We start from the raw sequence: 20893 nt of genomic DNA, 5'->3' as shown, positions 1-20893 counted from the left end.
AGTGGAGGCATAACTAGCAGCCTCAGTAACCTGCAGATATCACAGATAGTTTAATGAATAGCAACAAATAAACAATGCCTTTTCTCTTTCCTTTTTTTTTCTCTTTTCAATGTAGAGTAGCAAACGAAGTTTCACCTGCACGTCATGGTAAGATACCATGAGTGCAGGAACTCGTAATCATGCTCATCTATTTGCTTAAACCCCAAATATACTTATAAATATCTTGCAGCACTAATGAAATTATAGCTATAATATACAATATACCATATTTCATGTTAATAGGCGTCCAGCACAATTATCCAACAATATCATCAGGCACCATAAAGAGGTCGGCAACAGTGAACTCTCCTCCATTCCTCTTGGGTATTAACAGTTGAGAAGATGCAACTGTAAAGGTTCTGAGGGAGTATTTAGCATAAACTGATCTAAAGTCATCTAAAATAAACAACACTGCAGACAAAATTGCTGCTAAACATACTCCAATGACGCATCAATCAGCCAGTAAATTAGCCATCCTAGCAGTGGGCTGGATCAAAGCACTAAAGAAGCTTCTCATGACTGTGGACTATAACGAAGATGTTGCTCATAGAAACTGATTAGCTGTCACATAAGAAAGCCACAAGACATGTTAATTTACTTTTCATAAGAAAGAAGTTCAACAGAAAGCAAAATAGGACCAGGAATCATACCAGCAGTGGGTTATTGACCTTCAACTCTTTGTCATCCACAAGCACCTCTTTCCCATCAGACCTACCAAGCAAAAGGACTCTCGGTAACATATTCCATGACAAATAAACATCCATGATGATCAAGATCTACTAGTATTCTAACAATCTCACTAATCATCTAAACAAACAAAAACACACTCTAAATTAGCAAATGCAATGCATGCAGGTCATCAAGTTCTAGTTTTCTGATGCCTTTACTGAACAGGGCAACACCGCAGCAAAATAGAATTAAAATTTGTTTTATATAATCTAGGCAAATGACGGAAACAAGGTTTTGTGAAAAATCCCCTACCAAATTCATCTTTCTCTATTACAAGTATTAATAAGAAATTATCATATATAAATTATTTGAAATAACTGTCAATATAAAAAGAAAAAAAAGGGACATCCAGTTTGACATAGATCTTCTGTTTTTACCATACTGCTACAATCATAAGTGGACAGACATAACAGGTTGTTCCTTTAGTAATGCAACTTTTGCATCTGCATAATTCCAATTCAGTGCTCAATGACACAAAGACAAAAATCTAAGACAACCGGCTCTATTGACTACTTGACTTTAAGTAAAAGAAATAAAACACAAAAGGAATAAAAGCACAACCAGATCACAGAATGTTCTGCAGGTAGGTAGGGTCACAGGATGGTACCGATGAAAATACAAGTTCTCCGATGCTCTTATTGCATGATCATGGATGTCCAATACAAAGAAAGCAATATGGGTGACTGCTTCCTAACTAATACAAATTTATGACTTATTTTCTTATGCCATTTCTAGAACAATGCATCATTTGAGGCCAAACCAGCAATAAGATGGCAGATATCTGACTGGACTCTATCTTCTGTTCCACCCATGGTATACCAAACTGCTCGGTTCAGAGCGTATCAGGGCAGAATCGGGACGGTTCACTCCTTAATTTTAGAAAATCACTCAAACTACCCCAATCCAAAAGGTTTAGAGCGGAACTTGTGCGAACCACTCGGTTTGCATTGGTACATGCCAGCTCGGTCCGCCCCCACCGTTTTAATAATTGAGAGGCCTAAGAAAGCCTCTTAAGCCATCTCTTCTCATTTTTCTTTCAAAAACCTCCTAATTTTGCAAAAAAGAAAACAGCAAATTTTGATGATTAAAGCTCAGATCAAACCCAAAACAAGATAAGGTAGCTCTCCCCCACCTCATTTCTTTTTTTTTTCTTTTTAACACCAAAAAATGGTAACAAGTGAAAAATAAGGGAAGATCAGGCCAAAATTTTTGATTTTGGCATGATTTCATGATATGTTGTTGATCTATATATGATCTACACAATAAGATTCAAATATTTAATTTTTTTTTAGATAATTTTTTTTTAAAAATAAAATAAAATCCAAAATAATTGTAAAATAAGAAGATTGTTAGAGGCATGCAAGCTACTCTCGACTTAAATTTGCTGTCTATTTATTCAAGTTTGGATATGATCATGCGCAGTCACCTAGGCCTAAATTTGAATAAAATTAAGAAATAAGTAGCCTTTAATGCATTCCCACAGGCTGAAAAAAATATGTGTAGAATTCATGATAGGGTGCTATATTGATATGAGATCAAATTGATTTTCTCAATTTTTTTATTTAAAATTATTGTTTACTTTAAAAATTATTAAAAATATATAATTAATACAAAACAATATGAAAATTTAGTATCACATACCAGATAATTCAGAAGTACATTCTGAAGTAACAAATATATTTTTTCTGAATATTTGATATTTAAAATTATTTTTAAATTTAAAAATATTAAAAATATACAATCAATAAGAAAATATGAAAAATTAGTATTATGTATAGATAACTTTGAAGTACTTTTAGAAGTAGCAAATATATTTTTTTCATCATAGCAAAAATTTATTATTTTTAAATAATTAACTAACATGCTTGTTATCAACCTACAAGAATGGATCCACCGAGGAAGGACCTAGAGTGTGATATTGGTTGGGTTTATGAGTAAATGATTTTGCGTCAGTACCACTGAAAATGCAACTAGTGCAACATAGAGTTCAAGAGAAAAAGGGTAATCAAGTTGAAGCAACATCTGGTTGGTAATTATCTTGATGTATATGTGCCGAACATGCCCACAAAAAGTTCAGTAACTGATAAAGAAGCGCTTCGCTAATTTCGAAATAGCGAAGAAGAGGACTGCCTAAAGAAGGCGAAGGTGGATCACCGAACAGTAAAGCTACCTTCCTATTACTCTAGGGAGTCGGAGGAGGCTTCCGTTCCAGATGACGAGGAGGCATAGATCTAAGCTATCATTGAGACAAGCCTGGATGATCAATGATTACAGGATAAAGTGGGGTCAGGCATAAGGCTCGATTTGGGCCCTCACAATACAAGTTAGATTGGTTCTGGGATCGACGAGGTAGATCTAGAGTTCAAGAGCTCCTTAGTTAGGGAGGTTGTCGGTAGAGGTTGTGGGCGTAGTGCATCTTTGGCAGTAGAACAGAGTTACTAGGAATTCGAAGCAACAGAGGATTAACATTATGCTAAAAGACAAGGATGTGGCAAGCTATTGCATTATGGTTCCACTTCAGCCACATCCCAATGAATACGCCAGGCAACGCGTACTATAGGTCTGTCATTTTCTCCATATAGGGTGTGCTGGCCTAGGTGCGGATCTTTCAGGACCGAAAGACATCTATAATGAGTTCCTTAACAATAATAAGAAATTATAAAAGTGAATTGCCTTGTATCAGAGCAAGTGGCTCACATATGGACTGATGATGATATGTGGACCATTCTACTAGACGGAGCATCAACTTTTTGACATATTGTGATACGAAAATTTTCTTTCAAAAGTCAGTTAATGCTTCCAATCAGGTGCACGATCCCATGTACATCCTCAGATTGATGGAGGTGATTGATCAGGTAAAAGAGAATAACATCGTGTGGGTTATCACTGATGCAGGCCATAGAATAAGACTGCTAGGAAGATCTTATGGAGCAGCAACCATATATTTTATGGACCCCACAAACTGCACATTGTGTCGACCTCATGTTGATAAAAATTAGAAAGATTTATAGGGTGTAGCAAACAATGGAGACAACCCAGTCCAATACCGAATTTATTTATAACCACATATGAATCCTATCATTAATGAGGCTTGTGTCCGATGTTTGTAAATGCTGAGTGGGAGGAGATTTGCAAGGGTCGACACTAAAAGGAGCCATGCGGAGAGTTTGATGACGAGACAAAACATTTTGATTGCTTACTGAGAATATAGCGAAAGCTATCAAGCTATTATATGAAGTACTTTAGGCCATGGACAGTAAAAGATATCCTTAGATGTGCTTCTTGTACATATGATGGAGAGTAAAAAATTAGATCAAGGAGGTAATTCCAAAGCATGCCGAAGGGTACATCAATATTATTGAGTAGAGATTGAACTACCATATGGGTAAAAAGTTGCATCCAGCAGATAAGCAAGAATATTGAAAATTTGATTGCTCCTGTATTTGTAAATATTTTATTAAAACAATAGCAAACTCTATGGGCAACTTGCTACCTAAACTTGAGGTTTCCGTACTCTGTACCTGAGATCGATATGAATGAGGAACTTGTGGCCGCCTTGCGCAATGTGATCTACAAGATGGAGCTTGATCTAGAAGTCACAACCCTATCTTTAAGAGGTAAGTTAACTTAAGTGGTATATGTAAGTTAATTCGTGTCTTTAATCATTAACATATCACACCACGTCTCTTTTTCGTAGACAATATTTAGAGACAACACTGACAACTTTAGAGTCTTGATAGCCATCATAAGTAAAAACACTATGAATTTGGGTATATTATATATCAACGATAACTATCACTTAACGTTTTATAGTCACTAATATGATACCATCTTAAATGTAATTTTCTTTAACACTTTTGTAGCTGAATGGTTGATTCATTATGGTCTGTTAGTGAGAAATCTTAAGCGGCTAGCCACTTGGATCCTCTCTCAGATGGTCTTCTCAAGTGGCTGTGAACGCAACTAGTCAACCTTCGCTCTCATCCAAAGCAAACAAAGGAACTGCCTGACACAGATGCCTCAACAACCTCGTATGTCTATTATAATTTGAGGTTGAGGCTGAAGTGCATGTAAAGAGAAGTGGAGCTAAAGTACACAGATCTAATCCACAATAATTTTGTTCAGGATGAAGCTGAACTCATGATCGGATGACTGTGGGCCAGCAGCGAGAGCCGAAGATTGACAAGCTAAGATCGCCTCCATGATCAGCCAGTTTCATAGCCAGTGAGGTTAAGGAGGATGCATAGCAATCGGCAGAATGTTAACATTCCACGCATGCGTCCAGCCGATTAGCCACAGCCCTAGAGGTTAGTGGAGAGCCAATCATCACATACTTCATGTTTGAGACATTCTTCCATAGATATGATTGAAAAATGCTTAGATGAGGCCACCGCACTACCCGATCGACTCAGTCAGGAGGGCAATATCCATCTTTTCAACATAGTCAAGAACAGAGGCATGAAGAAAAAGCAAGCAACTATGCAGTGCATCTTGAAAAGAAAAAAAAGGACAGTTGCAACCCTAATGGATAGAGTGGAGTCAATTCGCTCAGACTCAACCAGAAAAAGCAGCAACAAAAGTTTTGATGATCATAGATTTGGCGGCCAGAGAGTGAGTGAAGGATATGGGACCAACATTTAAGTGATAAAGCCGTAAAGTGGTCTTTGATTCACCGGTGGGGTCCAATTTACACATGCCACATAAGATAGGAATCATGGTGCAACAATTGGTAGACCTCGCAAGGACACGATTATATTCAGAAGAAAGGCTCCTCGAGGTCGTTTGGAAAGACACGATGCAGCTGCACATGACCTCGCACATAGAGTAGAATCAATAGACCTATCAGATTTCAAGTCATACATTAGATCCTATTACCCGCAGCCACAACCGGCCTATGACCTATACGGATAAGGATATAATGCATCTGAAGCGTCTTTCACTGGCTACTATCCTACATAGCTTGGAGCATCTTACGGCTCGGATTCTGCTGTTGGCAAATTCGGATGGACCCTTCTACAGCCGTATTATCAGATAAAAGACACTTTCCAAAGTCAAAAATTTAATGAGATCCGAGAACAGTTATGACCCAAGGCGTATACCTTATGGATTGCGCGTACAAAAAAATAAAAAGGGTATGCCAGTTCAGAACTAACACGTTAGTCTCTACCTTATGTTGGTACGGTACGGTACGGAACTGATAATAGACTGGTATACATATCAGTACCGATTCAGCCTACCTTGGTTCCACCTCTTATCTAAATGTTCATTCAAGGGAGATTTGCTACATGCATATCCAAATAGCACTTAATTATGATAAAACTCGAGAGAGAATGAGCTCCATTACAAGGATATCCACATTGAAGTGACATCCATGGTGTGTAGTGCATATCAACCACAAAATGGATACAACATTGATTAGCTCAAACTATAGGCTATAGATAAATATACAGAACATAATGCGTGATAATCGCTCAGTCATTAGGTAGCCCAAATCAAGGACATAGATGTTGATCTCAATCAAATGGATAGGAGGTTGCATGTCCCATACATCAAGACAAACTAAATACTGCTGCATAAGAACCAATGATATTACCAACAGTGGTAATAGGGCTTTCATAATCTCACAGAAAGTTGGTTAACCACATGTTCACTCCCTATGCTGCTATTAGATGCCTTGATATTTTATCCTACAAGGTTAGTCCTGCTAAGCTGTAGCCAGTTTTATAAGAATGCTACCATGGTGCAAGAGCTAATCTACTGCAAACGAAGCACATTTCACTACAGTTGATGACTGAGAAAGGTAGCATGTAACGTTTAGTAAATTTCTCATGTTACCAAAAAAGAGAAAGATAGCGTGTCCGAAACCTTAAATGTTAGCTTCAATGAAAGTTGGTTGACCACATATTAACTCCCTATGTTGCCATAAAATGCATCAATAATTAATCCTAGCAGTTGTAGCCTCGCCTGTCTGCAGAAAATAAAAAATATAGATCCTATGAAAGCAAAGATTGTCTATTTCATCAAAAACAATGTGTCTGAGTACACTTTGAGTGAGAATGGTGTACATGGCTCTTAGTAAAACTCAGAAATGAGATTGGCGACATGTTCTAACCTGAATTTACCTTAACCAAAAGGCCTGATCTAACTATATGGAGATGATTTTATAATTTAAAGAATGATCCACTAAATATTGCTATTATACAACTAGTTTGAACCTCATATCAACCCTCCAGGATAATGGTAAAGTCATGACAAGAAATGAAGAGCATATCCTTAACCTAGAAGGCCAGTTGTCCAGTAAGGATGCCTAATAATTGGTCAACAAGGGAGCAATCCTCCAAGGTTTTTCTATATTTGGACCGGATCAAGACAAAGAACAAGCCAAATTTCTTACTGCCACAATGTCAAAGCTGAACATCAGTATCAGAAAAGTAAAATAACCACAGCCTCCAATGACAATAAGCAATATCATGGTCTTCAAAATATCATGAACATAGACTTCTCATATGGATGCCTGGTTCAACAAATTAACAGCCATATGTTCCATAAAAACATAAAGACTCTCAGCTTATTGCTTTTTATTAAACATAACTACGAGAGTTCTGCACAAAATCCCCCTGCGGTTCAGAAATATTCCCTTCCATTTTTTGACAGATATGAATATTTAATTAATGAACCATTATATATTTTAGGACCTTTGAAGATAGCTAGATAAGTGATGACAAACATAAGCATGAATAGGTAGCTATTGTTCACAAGAAAAAACAAAAGATAAAATAAATGATCAAAACAGCAGTAGAGTCTTGCATAGCTGCAGTAAATTAAAAACATAGATGCTACAAAAGTAAAGATTGTTGCCTTCATCAAAAGTAATGCATCTTATTACACTTTGAGTGAGAAAGGTAGGACAAGGCTCTTACTAAAATTCTCCCATTACCAGATATCAGAATGGTGTCATGTTGTAACCTGAGTTTACCTTAACCTAAAGGGCTGATCTAACTACATGGAGATGCATTTATAATTTAAAGAATGATCCACCGAATATTTTTCTAATTAACAACTAGTTTAAACCTCATCTCAACCCTCTGGGGTAATGGTAAAGTCATGACAAGGAGTAAAGAGCTTATCATTAAACCTAGAAGGCCAGAGGGCCAGTGAGGATGCCTAATAATTGGTCAAGTAAGTAGCAATTGTCAAAGGTTTTTCTATATTTGGAGTAGATAAAGGCAAAGAACAAACCAAATTTCTTACTGATACACTTTCAAAGCTGAACATCAGCATTAGAAAAGTAAAATAACCACCGCTTCCAATGGGAAAAAAAAAAATCCAATATCGTGACCTTGAAAACATCAGGAGCACAGATTTACTTATCGTACAAATGCCTGGTTCAACTCATTGACATCGATATCTCCCATAAAAACATGAAACTCCCAGCTTATTGCCTTTTATTAAACATAACAATGAGAGTCCTGAACAAAATCCTCCTGCAGTTCAAAAATACTCCCTTCCATTTTCAATGACTATTCTTTAATTTTGATGAACATATTCTTTAATTAATGAACACCATTATGTATTATAGGACCTTTGAAGATAGCTAGTGAAGTGCTGAAAACAATAATCATGAATAGGAAGTTACTGTTTAGAATAAAAAACAAAAGATAAATTACATGATCAAAACAATAACCTAAAACAATAACCTAAACCTATTATATATAGATCGCTGCAACAAAGCAGGAATATATTTGCGGCAAAAGAAACCATAACTCTCTGTGCATGGTTATTTATCAATAATGCTGTTAGATGGAATATCGAAACCAGCGTATGCCGAACCGGCCCGTACCGGCCGGTACGGGCCGGTACAAACCGGTCCGGCCAGCTACCGGTACGGCGGAGCCGTGGAAACCGGTACAAGCCGGTTTCTTGCCGGAGACGAAGAAGACGAGGAGAAAAAGAGGGAGCGCGGGGAAGAGAGGGAGCGAGCCCACCTTCGGCCGCCATCGGACAGCCGCGGAGGGGCGTCGGAGGCCGGTGGGGGGCGGCGGAGGCCGGGGGAGCCCGCGGGGGAGCTGCGGAGGCCGCGGCCGCGGCCGCGTCACTGTTTCGAAAGAAACAGGGGACGCGGCCGCGTTTTTTAATTTGGGGATTTTAAGTGAAGTCGGCAAATCGGTTGCCGACTTCACTTAAAAATCCCCAAATTAAAAAAAAATTTGGGGATTTTTAAGTGAAGTCGGCAACCGATTTGCCGACTTCACTTAAAATCCCCAAATTAAAAAATGCGGCCGCGTCCCCTGTTTCTTTCGAAACAGTGACGCGGCCGCGGCCGCGGCCTCCGCAGCGCCCCCGCGGGCTCCCCCGCCGGCCTCCGCCGCCCCCCACCGGCCTCCGACGCCCCTCCGCGGCTCTCCGATGGCGGCCAAAGGTGGGCTCGCTCCCTCTCTTCCCCGCGCTCCCTCTGGTTCTCTTCTTCTTCCCCGGTTCCAGCGGGGAAGAGCTTCCCGGTTCGTACCGCCCGGAGCACGGTACGAACCGGCCCGTACCGGTCCGGTAGGCAACCGGTACGCCTACCGGACCCGGTACGGTGGACCTTGATCGAAACACTTAAAAATTCCAACCAATAGTTTTGCTATAAACTAGCTCTAGCTGGCTGTAGACTTTAGAAAGAGTCTCAACTTATTTTTGGCCAAGAAAGTTTTGAAAAAAAAGGGAATCAAGAGGGAATCAAATGTGACACAAGAGCAGTTAACTTAGTTACTAACCTTGCTTTATTCACAAATAATGTGAAAAAAAGCTCAACAAAACCACTTATCCCACTTCCATCAATAAACCTTTTTGGAACAAGAATAAAGGCGGTTAAAATAAGGATAAAATTGGGAATCCAGAAAAGCCAATGACTACTTTTTACTTGCTTATGTCCTGTGAACTGGAAAATTATTTGAGAAAAATGATTGAACAGATTTAGTCAGACTTAGTCCTCCATTTTTGCCACAAAATAATTCTTGTTACCTATTCCAAACCAAAAACAGGGCCTAAAGGACACATGAGAACAAGGTATGCAAAGCAGAGACTCAAATGACAGGCCAGACACGAGGAAAACCCAAAATGTATAGAGTATAACCATCTTGTCAGTAACATTCATCCAAGAAACAGCTCACACAAACTGTCAATATACATCTAGTGAAAAAGATGAAAAGAGTCTATGGAATGATACACAATATTATAATATCAGGCTACATATAACTTCGCCCTCACTTATATTATGGCTCTATCATGAAGAATTGGCATTTCTTCAGAAGTTAAACTGCATTTTTAACCCTAAATCATTGACACATTCATAAACTAGAAATATTGTTTATGCATTGATAAACATCACAGAAGCATGCCCTGCACAATACCAACAATTCTAAACAACAACATACCATTAAAACAACACTGAAGAAAATGAACCAACTCCATCAGAAATTCACACTTCTTAAAGCTTTGATCTAATAATCATCATTTTTTGCAACATAAATAATATAATAGAAATCAAGTGGTACGAACTGAGACTAGGTTCAATACAAATGGATAAGAGCCCCCAAGAGAATGGGGTCAATATCAGGTTACTACGTATATACTCGGACACATTATGTCATGGTAAACTTAGGAAAGGGGACTGAATGAAAGCAATAAAGGAAGCTTAAGTTGTGAACAAGGTATGTCGTACCAGCCCGAATCAGGCGGTACGGGGCATACCGTACCGACACTGTACTAATGTGGCACCGATACGTGGACCGATACTGAGACAGCGAACCTTAGTTGTGAATGCATCAAAGTAGTACACTAAAATACAAACTAGATATTTTAGACCATGGTAAAATAAAAAGGAATTTGCAAGAGCACAATAAAATTGTTGAAAAGGTGAAAAGATAAAAGGAACACAGGAGAAAGATTTACAAGGAATTAAAAAAGAGAGATTTGTTGGATGGGTAGACTGAAAACAGAGTGAATGAAAGGAAAGTGATGTCAGCAGCAGTAAGTAGCAATGGTGTGACAGATGCGGAATGAGAACGACAGCAATATCCCTAATTTGTGCTAATGACACTGATTCTGATGATGGCAATGGCACTAGTGCCAAAAATAGTGATGATGTAGGAGTTTTATCCCTAACCTATTAACTTGCGCCAAACAAAACTGATTTTGACCCATCTAACCTTCCTCGTTGCGTTCATGAGTCAAGCGCATACCAAGCTAGCCTTGGTCAAGTTCAAGTTGGAGAGTTCTAACTTACCAGCTCATGAAGACATATTAATATCAAAATGATACATTAAGTAGTATTACATATAATATATTATATATTACCTATCAGATGTTAAAAAAAATTTTCTAAACCCTAATCTTATATCCTATCCCCTTTCTTCACAATCCTTAGTCCTCGTCTCCCCTCCCCTTGGATGCCTCCCCATCCACATCCTTCTCCCACTCGTAGTCCCCTCTTCTTTGACTCCACCTCCTTTCTCTTCAGCTTTGCCGCTAGTCCCAACATCCAACCTTACTGGCCCGCCTTGCTTGTTACCAATCACCATTATCATCACTAATCATCATGCCTTCCCATCATTGCTACAGCTCATTTTCTCACCAACCAAGCTCTTGTCTTCACTTTGCCCCTCTGCTCCCCTCCTCCTCCCCTCCAAGTCAAGTCTGCATTGGCCCAGTCGATCCACCAATACTTTTCATCATAGAAATGAGCCTTGCTGCTGAATCATCTCAAGTTAGAGTTAGATCTAATGGGTCTTGATAATGAACTGAGCTGAACCATAATGCTAACCCTACTGATAATGATTTCCATCTTAGTGGTAGCACCGTCACATGGCATCAAAGAACACAATTGCAACAATGGTGGTGGCGGCGGTGCCTTAATCATGGTTAGTCATAACAATACTGGTGGTGGTAGTTGTCCTAGAGACATTAAAGGCAGTGGTAGCAAGGACAACATTACTAGTAGTAATGGTAGTTCTAGCATGGCGATGGCAACATGACAACAATAACAATTGTGGTGAAGTACTGGTAATGGATATGAAGGTAGAAATTATATCCAATAGTGACAATGGTATTTTACGTTGGATGACATGGTGATCTCATGAAGTTTGACGATCTTTATAGTGGAAATTTTTCAAGCTCAAGATGAGTCCCCAGTATGGTTATATTTTCTCCCAGTATTTGATGCTTAGTTGAAAAATGGCATGAAGAAAAACCCACTGTTTTCCTCTTTCATTCTCTTTTATTTTCTCTATCAAACCAATCGAAAAATAAGTCTCAAAAATTTCTTGTCTACTCACCTTTTGTGAAAAAAATATCTTACAGTTAGAACAAAGATAATTTGCACAAGGACCATTTCAAATGGTCCATATATGTGATAAGTCAGTCACCAGGCAACCTCAGCATAGATATCTTCAACTAAGGTTGAAGGCTCAATCAAAGGTTGAAGGAAAGAAAGTTCAAATGCAAGTACAAAAAAAAAAATTCTTATGTTTCAAAAGACTTGGCTTTTAATAGAACATAATGGCTACGACTTGTAAAGCCATATTAAAAGAAAATAAAATAAGAACATTCAATAATTTAATAGAAACCAAGGCTTTAAAACTAAATTTCAATTTTGGTCCCACGTGTCGAGTTTCAGTTTCAACAATTTTGTTTGGAGTTCTGAAATTTTGGCCAAAAAAATCAGAATTGAATCCAGAAGAATAGAAAACAAATAAAAGAAATCAAGTTATCTCACATTATTGTATTGTGTCTTAAATTATCTAGGATCTTAATTTGTATAATTTGAGTAGTTTTTGGCTGAGAAGCATCTAGGCACATTTCATTTGTTTCATTTTAATAACTCATCTAAGCAAGAAGATACCATATAAGCAAGAAAAAGGGAATCATACCAAGATCTAATGCTTTCTAAATAATAATGAAACTAGTAACGAGAAAAAAGAAATCCTACTTTGTTTTTACTTATTTAGCAAAATTTTAAAACAATAAAGAAGCAAGGCTACTGCTCCCTTCACCATGAAATCTCTCTTAGTGTTATTGCTTTGTCAGCATTGATATGGTGGAGCATTGTCCATGAGGAGAGGAATGATGGGAAAAGAGTGTTGAGTTGCTATCACTCTCGAGGGGATAGGGGTGAATATTGTTCACCCCTTCCCCTCAGCCAATTTTCAATAATCAAAAGAAGACAAGTGGGGGACATTGAGCTGATGTAATAAGTCCCACATGTCCTCTAAGATTCTCCAAAATAATAAGAGGTTCTCCTTCCCCCAAACAACCCACTTCAATCAGATATGCGCAAAAATCCCTACATGTGACGATGCTATCTATAGCTAAAAAAATTTTGATGTTTCAGACATGTGTTTGTTAAACATTCAAAAAAAAAAAAAATTGGTTAGTTTTGGTTGAAATTGTGAAAATTAACCAAACCTGATTGAAATCGAAAATTTTGGTTAATTTGCATCAGTCTTAGTCAAAATGGGTTGGTTTTGGCCAAAATTTAAAACCTTGATAGAAACAACAGTTGGACAATTTTGCTTCAAGGTGCTAACTTCCTACAAACAGACAGGCTGCAAAACCAAATGCAACTAATGAAATGCATGTGATTATTTGCAATTGATAGGTGCAACTTGCTTTGCAAGCTACTATTGTTTTATTGTAAAAAAGCCCAAAAAGTTGCAAAATAATTGCAACCAAAATCAACTGCCAAAAGGTTTGCAACTTGCAAGTGAACTCCCCACTCCACTATATATCCTCAACTCCAACCCCACGATCAGCTAGAGTGCTTTCCACCCTACGCACCCTTCCCCTCTAACAAGCCCCTTCTAAAGAATGATAAAGACCTTTCTCCCTCTTTCCCGCTCTCTCCTCCTCTTTCTCGCTATCTCTCTCACGAGCAATATCCACTTGGACCTGCTCAAATCTAGCCAAACTTGATAGGATCTCCTTTCACTTTTATCTCTCTCTCCTCTCTCTATCTCTTTCATCTCCACTACCATCATCAACACCCACCCACCATCACTAATTCCCTCCTATTCGACCTCCAATCCCCCTCTCTATCCCTCTCATGCTCTCTTCCATCTACACCGCCACCAGGGCACCCTCTCCCCCATAGTTGTCCGCCCCTCTTCCATCTCTCCCTCTTAATCTCTCTCTGAGTCTCTTCCATCTCCACCTCCACAGCCAGCATCCCCCCCAACAATCGCCCCTCCTCTTTGAGCTCCTCTCCCTCTCTCTCTCTCTTCCATGGTGCTGATCCTAAATTATCAGATGTTGCTGGAGTTGTAGTGTGTAATTCTTTGACACCTATGACTATAGCTAATCTATAAAGGTGCGCACCATGAACTAATAGCTATCTTTTAGTTCCTTCTGTTTATGGAGTTGAGAAGTCAATGATACTAGTACATGTGTTTCATGAGAAAAGAGAAATTTGTGGACTTTATGGAATTGAGAATTTATGAATGCTTGTATGTCATAAAAAAGAGAAAATAATCACTGTTTCTTGGGGTTAACCTTACCTGGTCACTTGCAAGGATATTGCAACTGTTTCAGCACCATGCAAGCAAACAATAGCAAATTCATTTGCAGTTGTTAGTTACAAGCAACCAAACAAAAAATAGTTGTTGCAACTGCAAATGAATTGCAGCATTTCCATTTATAACTACAAATCTTTTTGCATGCCAATAGATTCGTATGCAACCAAACAGCCCCTAAGAGTTGTATAGCTATATTGATGTGGATCCTCTAATTTCTACTATCATAGTGGGAAAGGCCTCAAGCCTCCATCCATGAGTCACTAAGATGTTTGTCCATGTTCCATTTTACACATACTCCATTCTTGAAAAAGTACACCTCACCTAGTATTTGGTTTTCTATCTTTAAGGGACAAAAAGAAAGGGTCGGATGAAGCAAAATAAAGAGTTTATTTATTGATACAATCATTTTTTGGGGGAAAAAAAACTCAATCCCTACTATGATAGCACAAAAGTCTTTTATCTCCACCCTTGAGTCCCCAAGTTGCTTGTCCATGTCTCATTTGATGGAATATAAACATGTACCGCCTTTGAGCAAAAAAATGCATCCCACTTGTTTTAGTAATCTAAATTAAAGGGAAAGTGAAAAGAATGTGCATAAAGCAAAAATAGGAGTTCTTTTATCACTTTATTAGTCAAAAAAATAGAAGGGATCATAATCATCCTTTCTTCTCATGTTCACTGTACATGCTTCATACTAGACTTGGTGTAATGCAGAGATTCCATGCTTGCTTCTCTCTATTTTCAAATGGTTTGCCTTTAGAGTTTAGACCACTGCAACTTCTTCATCATTCCAATAGAATTGATTATTAGTTATTTATTAGCATTACTAAATGGTTAACATTAGATTTTTTTATGGGACTACACTTCCATTTAACCAAAATCTGCCTGCTTTCTTAAACTCTCAACAAGTTGGTGGGAATTTGGAAGATTTCCCCTTGGTTATATAAATTTAAACAACAACAAAGAAGAATAGGTTTTGTGAGGAACCATACAGGAGCATATTTAGTCCCATATTAGCTATGCACTGGGTAGGTCTTGGGTACTTATACAAGACCAATGAACTCAAATAATACTTTCCAGCTAGCCTTTTTGGATGAGGTCTTGAGTTATTAAAAATGGTATTAGAGCAGCCCTGCCCCATGGCCCATATGAACTAGAGGGCACTGCACACAGATCCATTGAGGCTGACCACAAACCGATCGTAATGTTTGCAATTGGATTTATGGTGCTTGTGAATGGATTTGCATGAATTTGGACTCTTGGCCTAGCAAGGAGGCCAGGATTTAAGAGGAGTATGCAAGGACCCATGTGGGTGTATGCTTACTCCCACATCGGCAATCCACTGGGTAGATCTTAAGTACATATACAAGGCCAATGAACTCAAATAATACCTTTCGACTAGCTTTTTTGGATGAAATCCTAGGTTGTTACAGATTTTCTTCTTCTCTTTTGATTCCATAAAAGGGCAAGGGAGACAACCGACAAGATAAGATAAGAACTAGGAAAAATAAGCTTCCCTACCCACCGACCATTCTTCTAGGAGTCACTCTCTTGCATAAAGTTGTTCGGCAAAAGAGTTTAGCAACAACTCTTGAAAAGGATTAACATCAAGAGTTAAGTTGGCAACAGATCATAGTACAATTGGCCCCATTTCGACAAAAAAGGACTTGGATCATGATGATGATGAGTAAAATGGTCATTTGACATTTTCACCCAATAAAGTCAAACTAACTAGGTGCATCCATAGCAATGCAAACTACGTAGAAAGTGCACAACATCCTAAGTGATTCTTTTGCTTAGTATGAATGTCCTAAAGAACAAACTTGTGAAAAATATAAAGCAATACAAAGTGTAAACCATAGTTCTCTCATTAATGGCATGCCTTCAGGAACACAATCAAGCAGATACAAACTTGGATGCACATCTTCCTTGAATCACATGAAAAAACCAATAATTAAAAAGAGTAAAAAATATTTAGAGGTCTACAGGATGTATTCCTATTTTTGAAGACACATTGTGCTTAGATGAGCTATGCCCAATGTGAAATGGACCATAAATAAGTACACATGCAGATTCAGCAAGAAATTCAAAATATCATGCACAAAAAGTGACAATGCTACATCTACATTTTTGCTGAAGATCTATGGTGTTTAATTAGGTTAACATAAAAAAAAATAAAGGAGCACAACCAATTTAAAAGTTTTTAGAACTTCAAGCTTCAAAATACTCAGCATACGAATACTTCTACACTAGATAAAGAAACAGAGAAGCATATATACATACATATACATTTACATGTGCATAATAAATATATACACATTTATAGATTCAGGCATGTGTACATGTGTATGCCATCAAAGCCTCTTTTTCAACAAAATGGATTTTGCTATAAAGTGAACTCTAAATTGAGAAAGCTCCAAGGAAGAATTGAGCAGGTTTCTATAATTGGTTAACCATAGACTCGACATTATCTGTCTTAAGAACTGGTGCCAAATTTCGAGCCAAGGTAAGCAAGGAAAAAGCTAGCTAGCAAGGAATGAGGCCAGGTTTACGGATCACATATCTAAGCTAATGCAACCTGCTCCCTTCAAAATCTCCCTCTACTAGAAAGCTTGCAGATAAAGAGGAAACAAAAACATGTCATTTCCATCCAAAAATCCCTTAGAGACAAACAATTCTTCAGCAAGTAAGCACTCACCTGCACACTTACAGGCATATATGCATGTACATTAATACATACATATACATAATATGCATATACATAGACATATTTCAAAGATGCTAATGCAAGTGTCGATACTTCTCAAAGAGATTGATTTAAAATATACGCATATACATAAATACATAATTAAATTTATCTTAGAGACCTATTTCAATGAAAAATTTAAAACTAATGGCATTTTATTGGAATATTGTAGCAATATTTTAATCAATCTCTTTGAGAAGTATCGACACTTGCATTAATGCGCCCTTGAATAGACACTCCAACATATTACCAAGTGCATCATCTTTGAGCTGATGGATTCAAGACACTCCATTTTTGAAATGGCAATGTGTCATACCATGTGTAATGCCCAAGATCCAAAAGCAATGACACTCAAGAATTCCTAAAATGTAAAGAAGCTTATATAATTTAAAGCACAAGGTCAAGCTGATATGCAACTCGAGATTATGGTGGCACAAAGCTCGAAACAAGAAGTTAGTTCATGCAGCATAGATCAAGGCAAATAAAAACAACAACTCCGAAGAAAATGCATGTGCCTCCCAGATATGCAACAAAGATCAAACATCAGGATAGAATCTTACATGCAAGATTTGCAGTCAAAAGTTGATTAGTTCTAAATGTGCATGCATATCTAATTAGTTTCATCTCATATAATGGCAAAACTAAAGAAGTTTCTTAAATTTTTAGGGTGCTTTGAGGTTTTGGTGTTTTCACTTTTTGAAGGTTTACTTAGCAACATGCAACATCTAAGCATGCTGAACTTGAACCTGATCCAAAAATAGTGTCCAAAAAGAAAAAGGAAGTGCACAAGTTGGAAAAAAAAAAAATACAGCAAGAGGTGAGTCAGAAGCCTAATTTAGCTTATGCTCACCTCAGAGCCTTGAATGTTATGGACACTTGCTGCACATTGTCCGTCACCGTCGCGTAGTAACGGATCGGTTTAATGATCTTTGCAATAAAAAGCGCTTTTGCAGAGTCATCCATCTTGTTCTTATCACCAATCTCATCTTCAGTGGATCCAACATCTTCATTCCCCGACTTTTCACCTTTGCCGCAAGATCCATTTGCACTCCTGGCAGCTGCATTTCGCACCTCGTCCCGATCACAAGGACGTGAATCCTGCTTGAACCTCCTCACGCATCCAGACTTCCTCCTCTTGGCACCAGTGACTTGGTTGCCCTGCTGCGAGGGCTGGGCGCTCTCCACCTTGGAGAACCCATCAGTGGAACCATCTTCCTCCCGCCCGCCAGGCAGATGGATGGAAATGGACTGTCCTTGTTGCTCCCCAAGACTGGGACTCCCGTTCACACCCCTTTTCTTCTGTTCATCTTGAGCTCCGTGCAGAGGAGAGCCATTCGCCTCGACCGCACCTGCGTACTCCTTCCCGTTTCCCTCCTCCACCACCGCATCTGCCTCCGCTTCCCTGGCTCTATCAGTAGAATTGGCAGCGGCCGTCTTGTCCTGAGACACTGGTCTCGGATTCTCGGCGGCGGTCGCGGGAGATTCCTCCGTCTGGCCGGAGCGCTGCTGCTGCTTCTTCTTGGCCACGCCTTGAGAAACCCCGTGCTTGCGCCTGCGCTTCCGCGAAGGCCTGGTCGACCGCGACCTGCAGAAGCACACCCCCGCCCCCCCCACACCATTAAACTTGAGAGCGGAAGGAAAAGAAAAAGAAAACAGAGCAGAGGAAGGATCATGGAAGGTTCTGTAGGCACGAACGAACCTCTCTTCGAAGGCTTCGATGATATCTGCGCAGGATTTGACGTTGTCGTAGGGTTCCCAGGTGTTGGCTGTCTCCGGCCATCCCCGCCTTCCATGTACCCCAATCCAATAAACAAACAAAGACATCAAGCCCTAATAGGGAGCATAAGAGGAGGAGGAGGAGAAGAGAAGTCAGTAGGTAGTATCTATTTTTACTTCATACTTACCATTTGATGAGATACTGGACCTGACCCTTGCGGACCCTCTTCTTTCTAATGTCCTCGATCTCGTAGAAGTCCTCGTCAAGCTTCGGCGCCTCCTCCTCTCCCCCCTCCAAAACCCCCTCCTCCTCTCCCTCCTCGCCCTCCTCCTCATCCTCCTCCTCCTCCTCCTCCTCCTCGTCTTCTGCGCCCGCCCCCGCATCCGCTGACGCCTTCTCTTCTAATGCCGGGGCGAGCGCCGCGCCCACCTCCGCCACTCCCGGCGGCGCCTCGGTCGCTGCTCCGTCATCGCCATCGGACGACGTGGCGGCATCGCCCTTCTTCCGGCCGATCTTCATCTGATCTGGATCCTTTGGTCGCAGGTTTCCTTTTTATTTTCCTTTTTCTTTTTTTTCCCCTTTTCCTTCTCATTTTTCCTTTTTCTTTTTTTTGCCCTTTTCCTTCTTATTTTTCCATTCTTACCCCTCCTCCGCGCCCGCGCCCGCGCCGCTGCTGTCGGAACGCTTTCGATTTTTTTGGAGCGTCTGATGCGTAGGATTTTCGACGGCGGGATTGGGTTGTATCTTTCCCGCGAAGAATGATCAATCCCCTTTCGCGACGGCGGCCTTTGGATCACGCATCATACATATCCTCAAGCACTACGAATTCATTCCTTCAATAGCCGCACGCGTCTCAAAGTAACTATTGCACAATCCGACAGTAAACTTGTGCGAAGGAAGATGAATATTTTTTTTCGCCCAAACTTAAAAATACACCATTCGATGAAATTGGGATTTGGATTTCGACCATCCATCCCAGCATCCTCCACATAATAAATTGCATGGTAATGTGCATATATTGTAATAGCTGTCGAATACCTTGTGTGTGCGCCAATGGCTGACCGAGTGGGTAAGATAGTAGGCAGCTCTTTCACCGGAGGGAGCTATAGTCCGCCACAACATGGTGAGGAGAAGAGGCTTAACTGTGCAAAGCTGGGGGGTGGACGTCCCATCAGATCTCAGGGGAGGAGATAAAGAACCTTCGGGGGCTCTTTACAACGGTCCTTGAACTATCGAATTGAGGCTGCTAGGCAGGCTTGAGAAAAAGTGGCAGTCGTCATCCAAAGCCTCGTCTGATGGGTTTCGGCGGAGTGGGTGGCCCAAGAGGTGGTGGGGCGCGGGAAGCTCCAGTATGAGGTGGAGGTGTTTTCCCTTGCCAACGACCACTCGATGGTGAGGTTTAAATCGAAGGAGGACCAAGACAATGCCTCTCCAACAGCCCTTGGGTGGTGGTGGGGCAGCTACTGGCAATGGAGCCATGAGCTCTGGACTTTGTCCCTGGCCGAACGTCGTCAAATCGACGGTGGTGTGGCTACGGATGCCGAAGTTCCAAGTGGAGTACTGGGATAAGAAGACAATCATACAGATCACCTCTGCTACAGGTCGACCGCTGGTCGTGGACGGTATTACCAACCAATTGAGGAAGATGGGGTTTGCTAGGGTTCATGTAGCTATTGATACCACTAAGTTGTTGATGCTAGGGATTCAAACCAAGGGAAGGTTAAGGTTTCATACCAGTCGTTCGTGTATGAGAATGTCCCAAATTTCTGCTACCACTGTGGGCAAATCGGGCATGCAGATAAAGAGTGCAAATTTTCGGCACCGGAGCTAGCGGCGGAGGTGGAATATTTGCAGGAGAGGTCGAGGTCCCTGGCTCCAATGGTGGTGGAGGCAGGCAAAGGCTCGAGGGTTGGTTGCGAGCATGATTCTAGCTCAAACGTGCTGGCTCGGAGGCTGGTGTTCGGCCTTTGGCTGGTGATTTCAAAGATCCGAGTGTCGAGGGCTACTAAGGGTCTGTCGTGGATGAGGAAATTGACTGAGTCAACCCCGGAGTCATCAGGACCTAGTTCGTCTTCCTCACGGCCGAACTTCCCCACCCCTAACCATTCGAGT

The 20893-nt window shown here is 40.1% G+C and overlaps 1 protein-coding gene across 1 annotated transcript; it reads right to left on the bottom strand.

Moving 5' to 3' along the window:
- Nucleotides 1-195: 195 nt before the first annotated feature.
- LOC103718612 (probable chromo domain-containing protein LHP1) lies at nucleotides 196-19342 on the bottom strand. Its single transcript, XM_008807518.3, has 5 exons — nucleotides 18969-19342; nucleotides 18764-18850; nucleotides 17915-18649; nucleotides 690-750; nucleotides 196-600 (listed from the first exon to the last, which is right to left on the bottom strand). Exons 1-5 carry the CDS (start codon nucleotides 19298-19300, stop codon nucleotides 553-555), a joined length of 1263 nt encoding a protein of 420 aa, XP_008805740.2. The 5' UTR covers nucleotides 19301-19342; the 3' UTR covers nucleotides 196-552.
- Nucleotides 19343-20893: the final 1551 nt, after the last annotated feature.

The sequence above is a fragment of the Phoenix dactylifera genome, chromosome 5 (genome assembly GCF_009389715.1).
Source record: "Phoenix dactylifera cultivar Barhee BC4 chromosome 5, palm_55x_up_171113_PBpolish2nd_filt_p, whole genome shotgun sequence".
In the NCBI taxonomy this organism is placed as follows: domain Eukaryota; kingdom Viridiplantae; phylum Streptophyta; class Magnoliopsida; order Arecales; family Arecaceae; genus Phoenix; species Phoenix dactylifera.
This window is presented reverse-complemented; position numbering and strand designations above follow the sequence as displayed.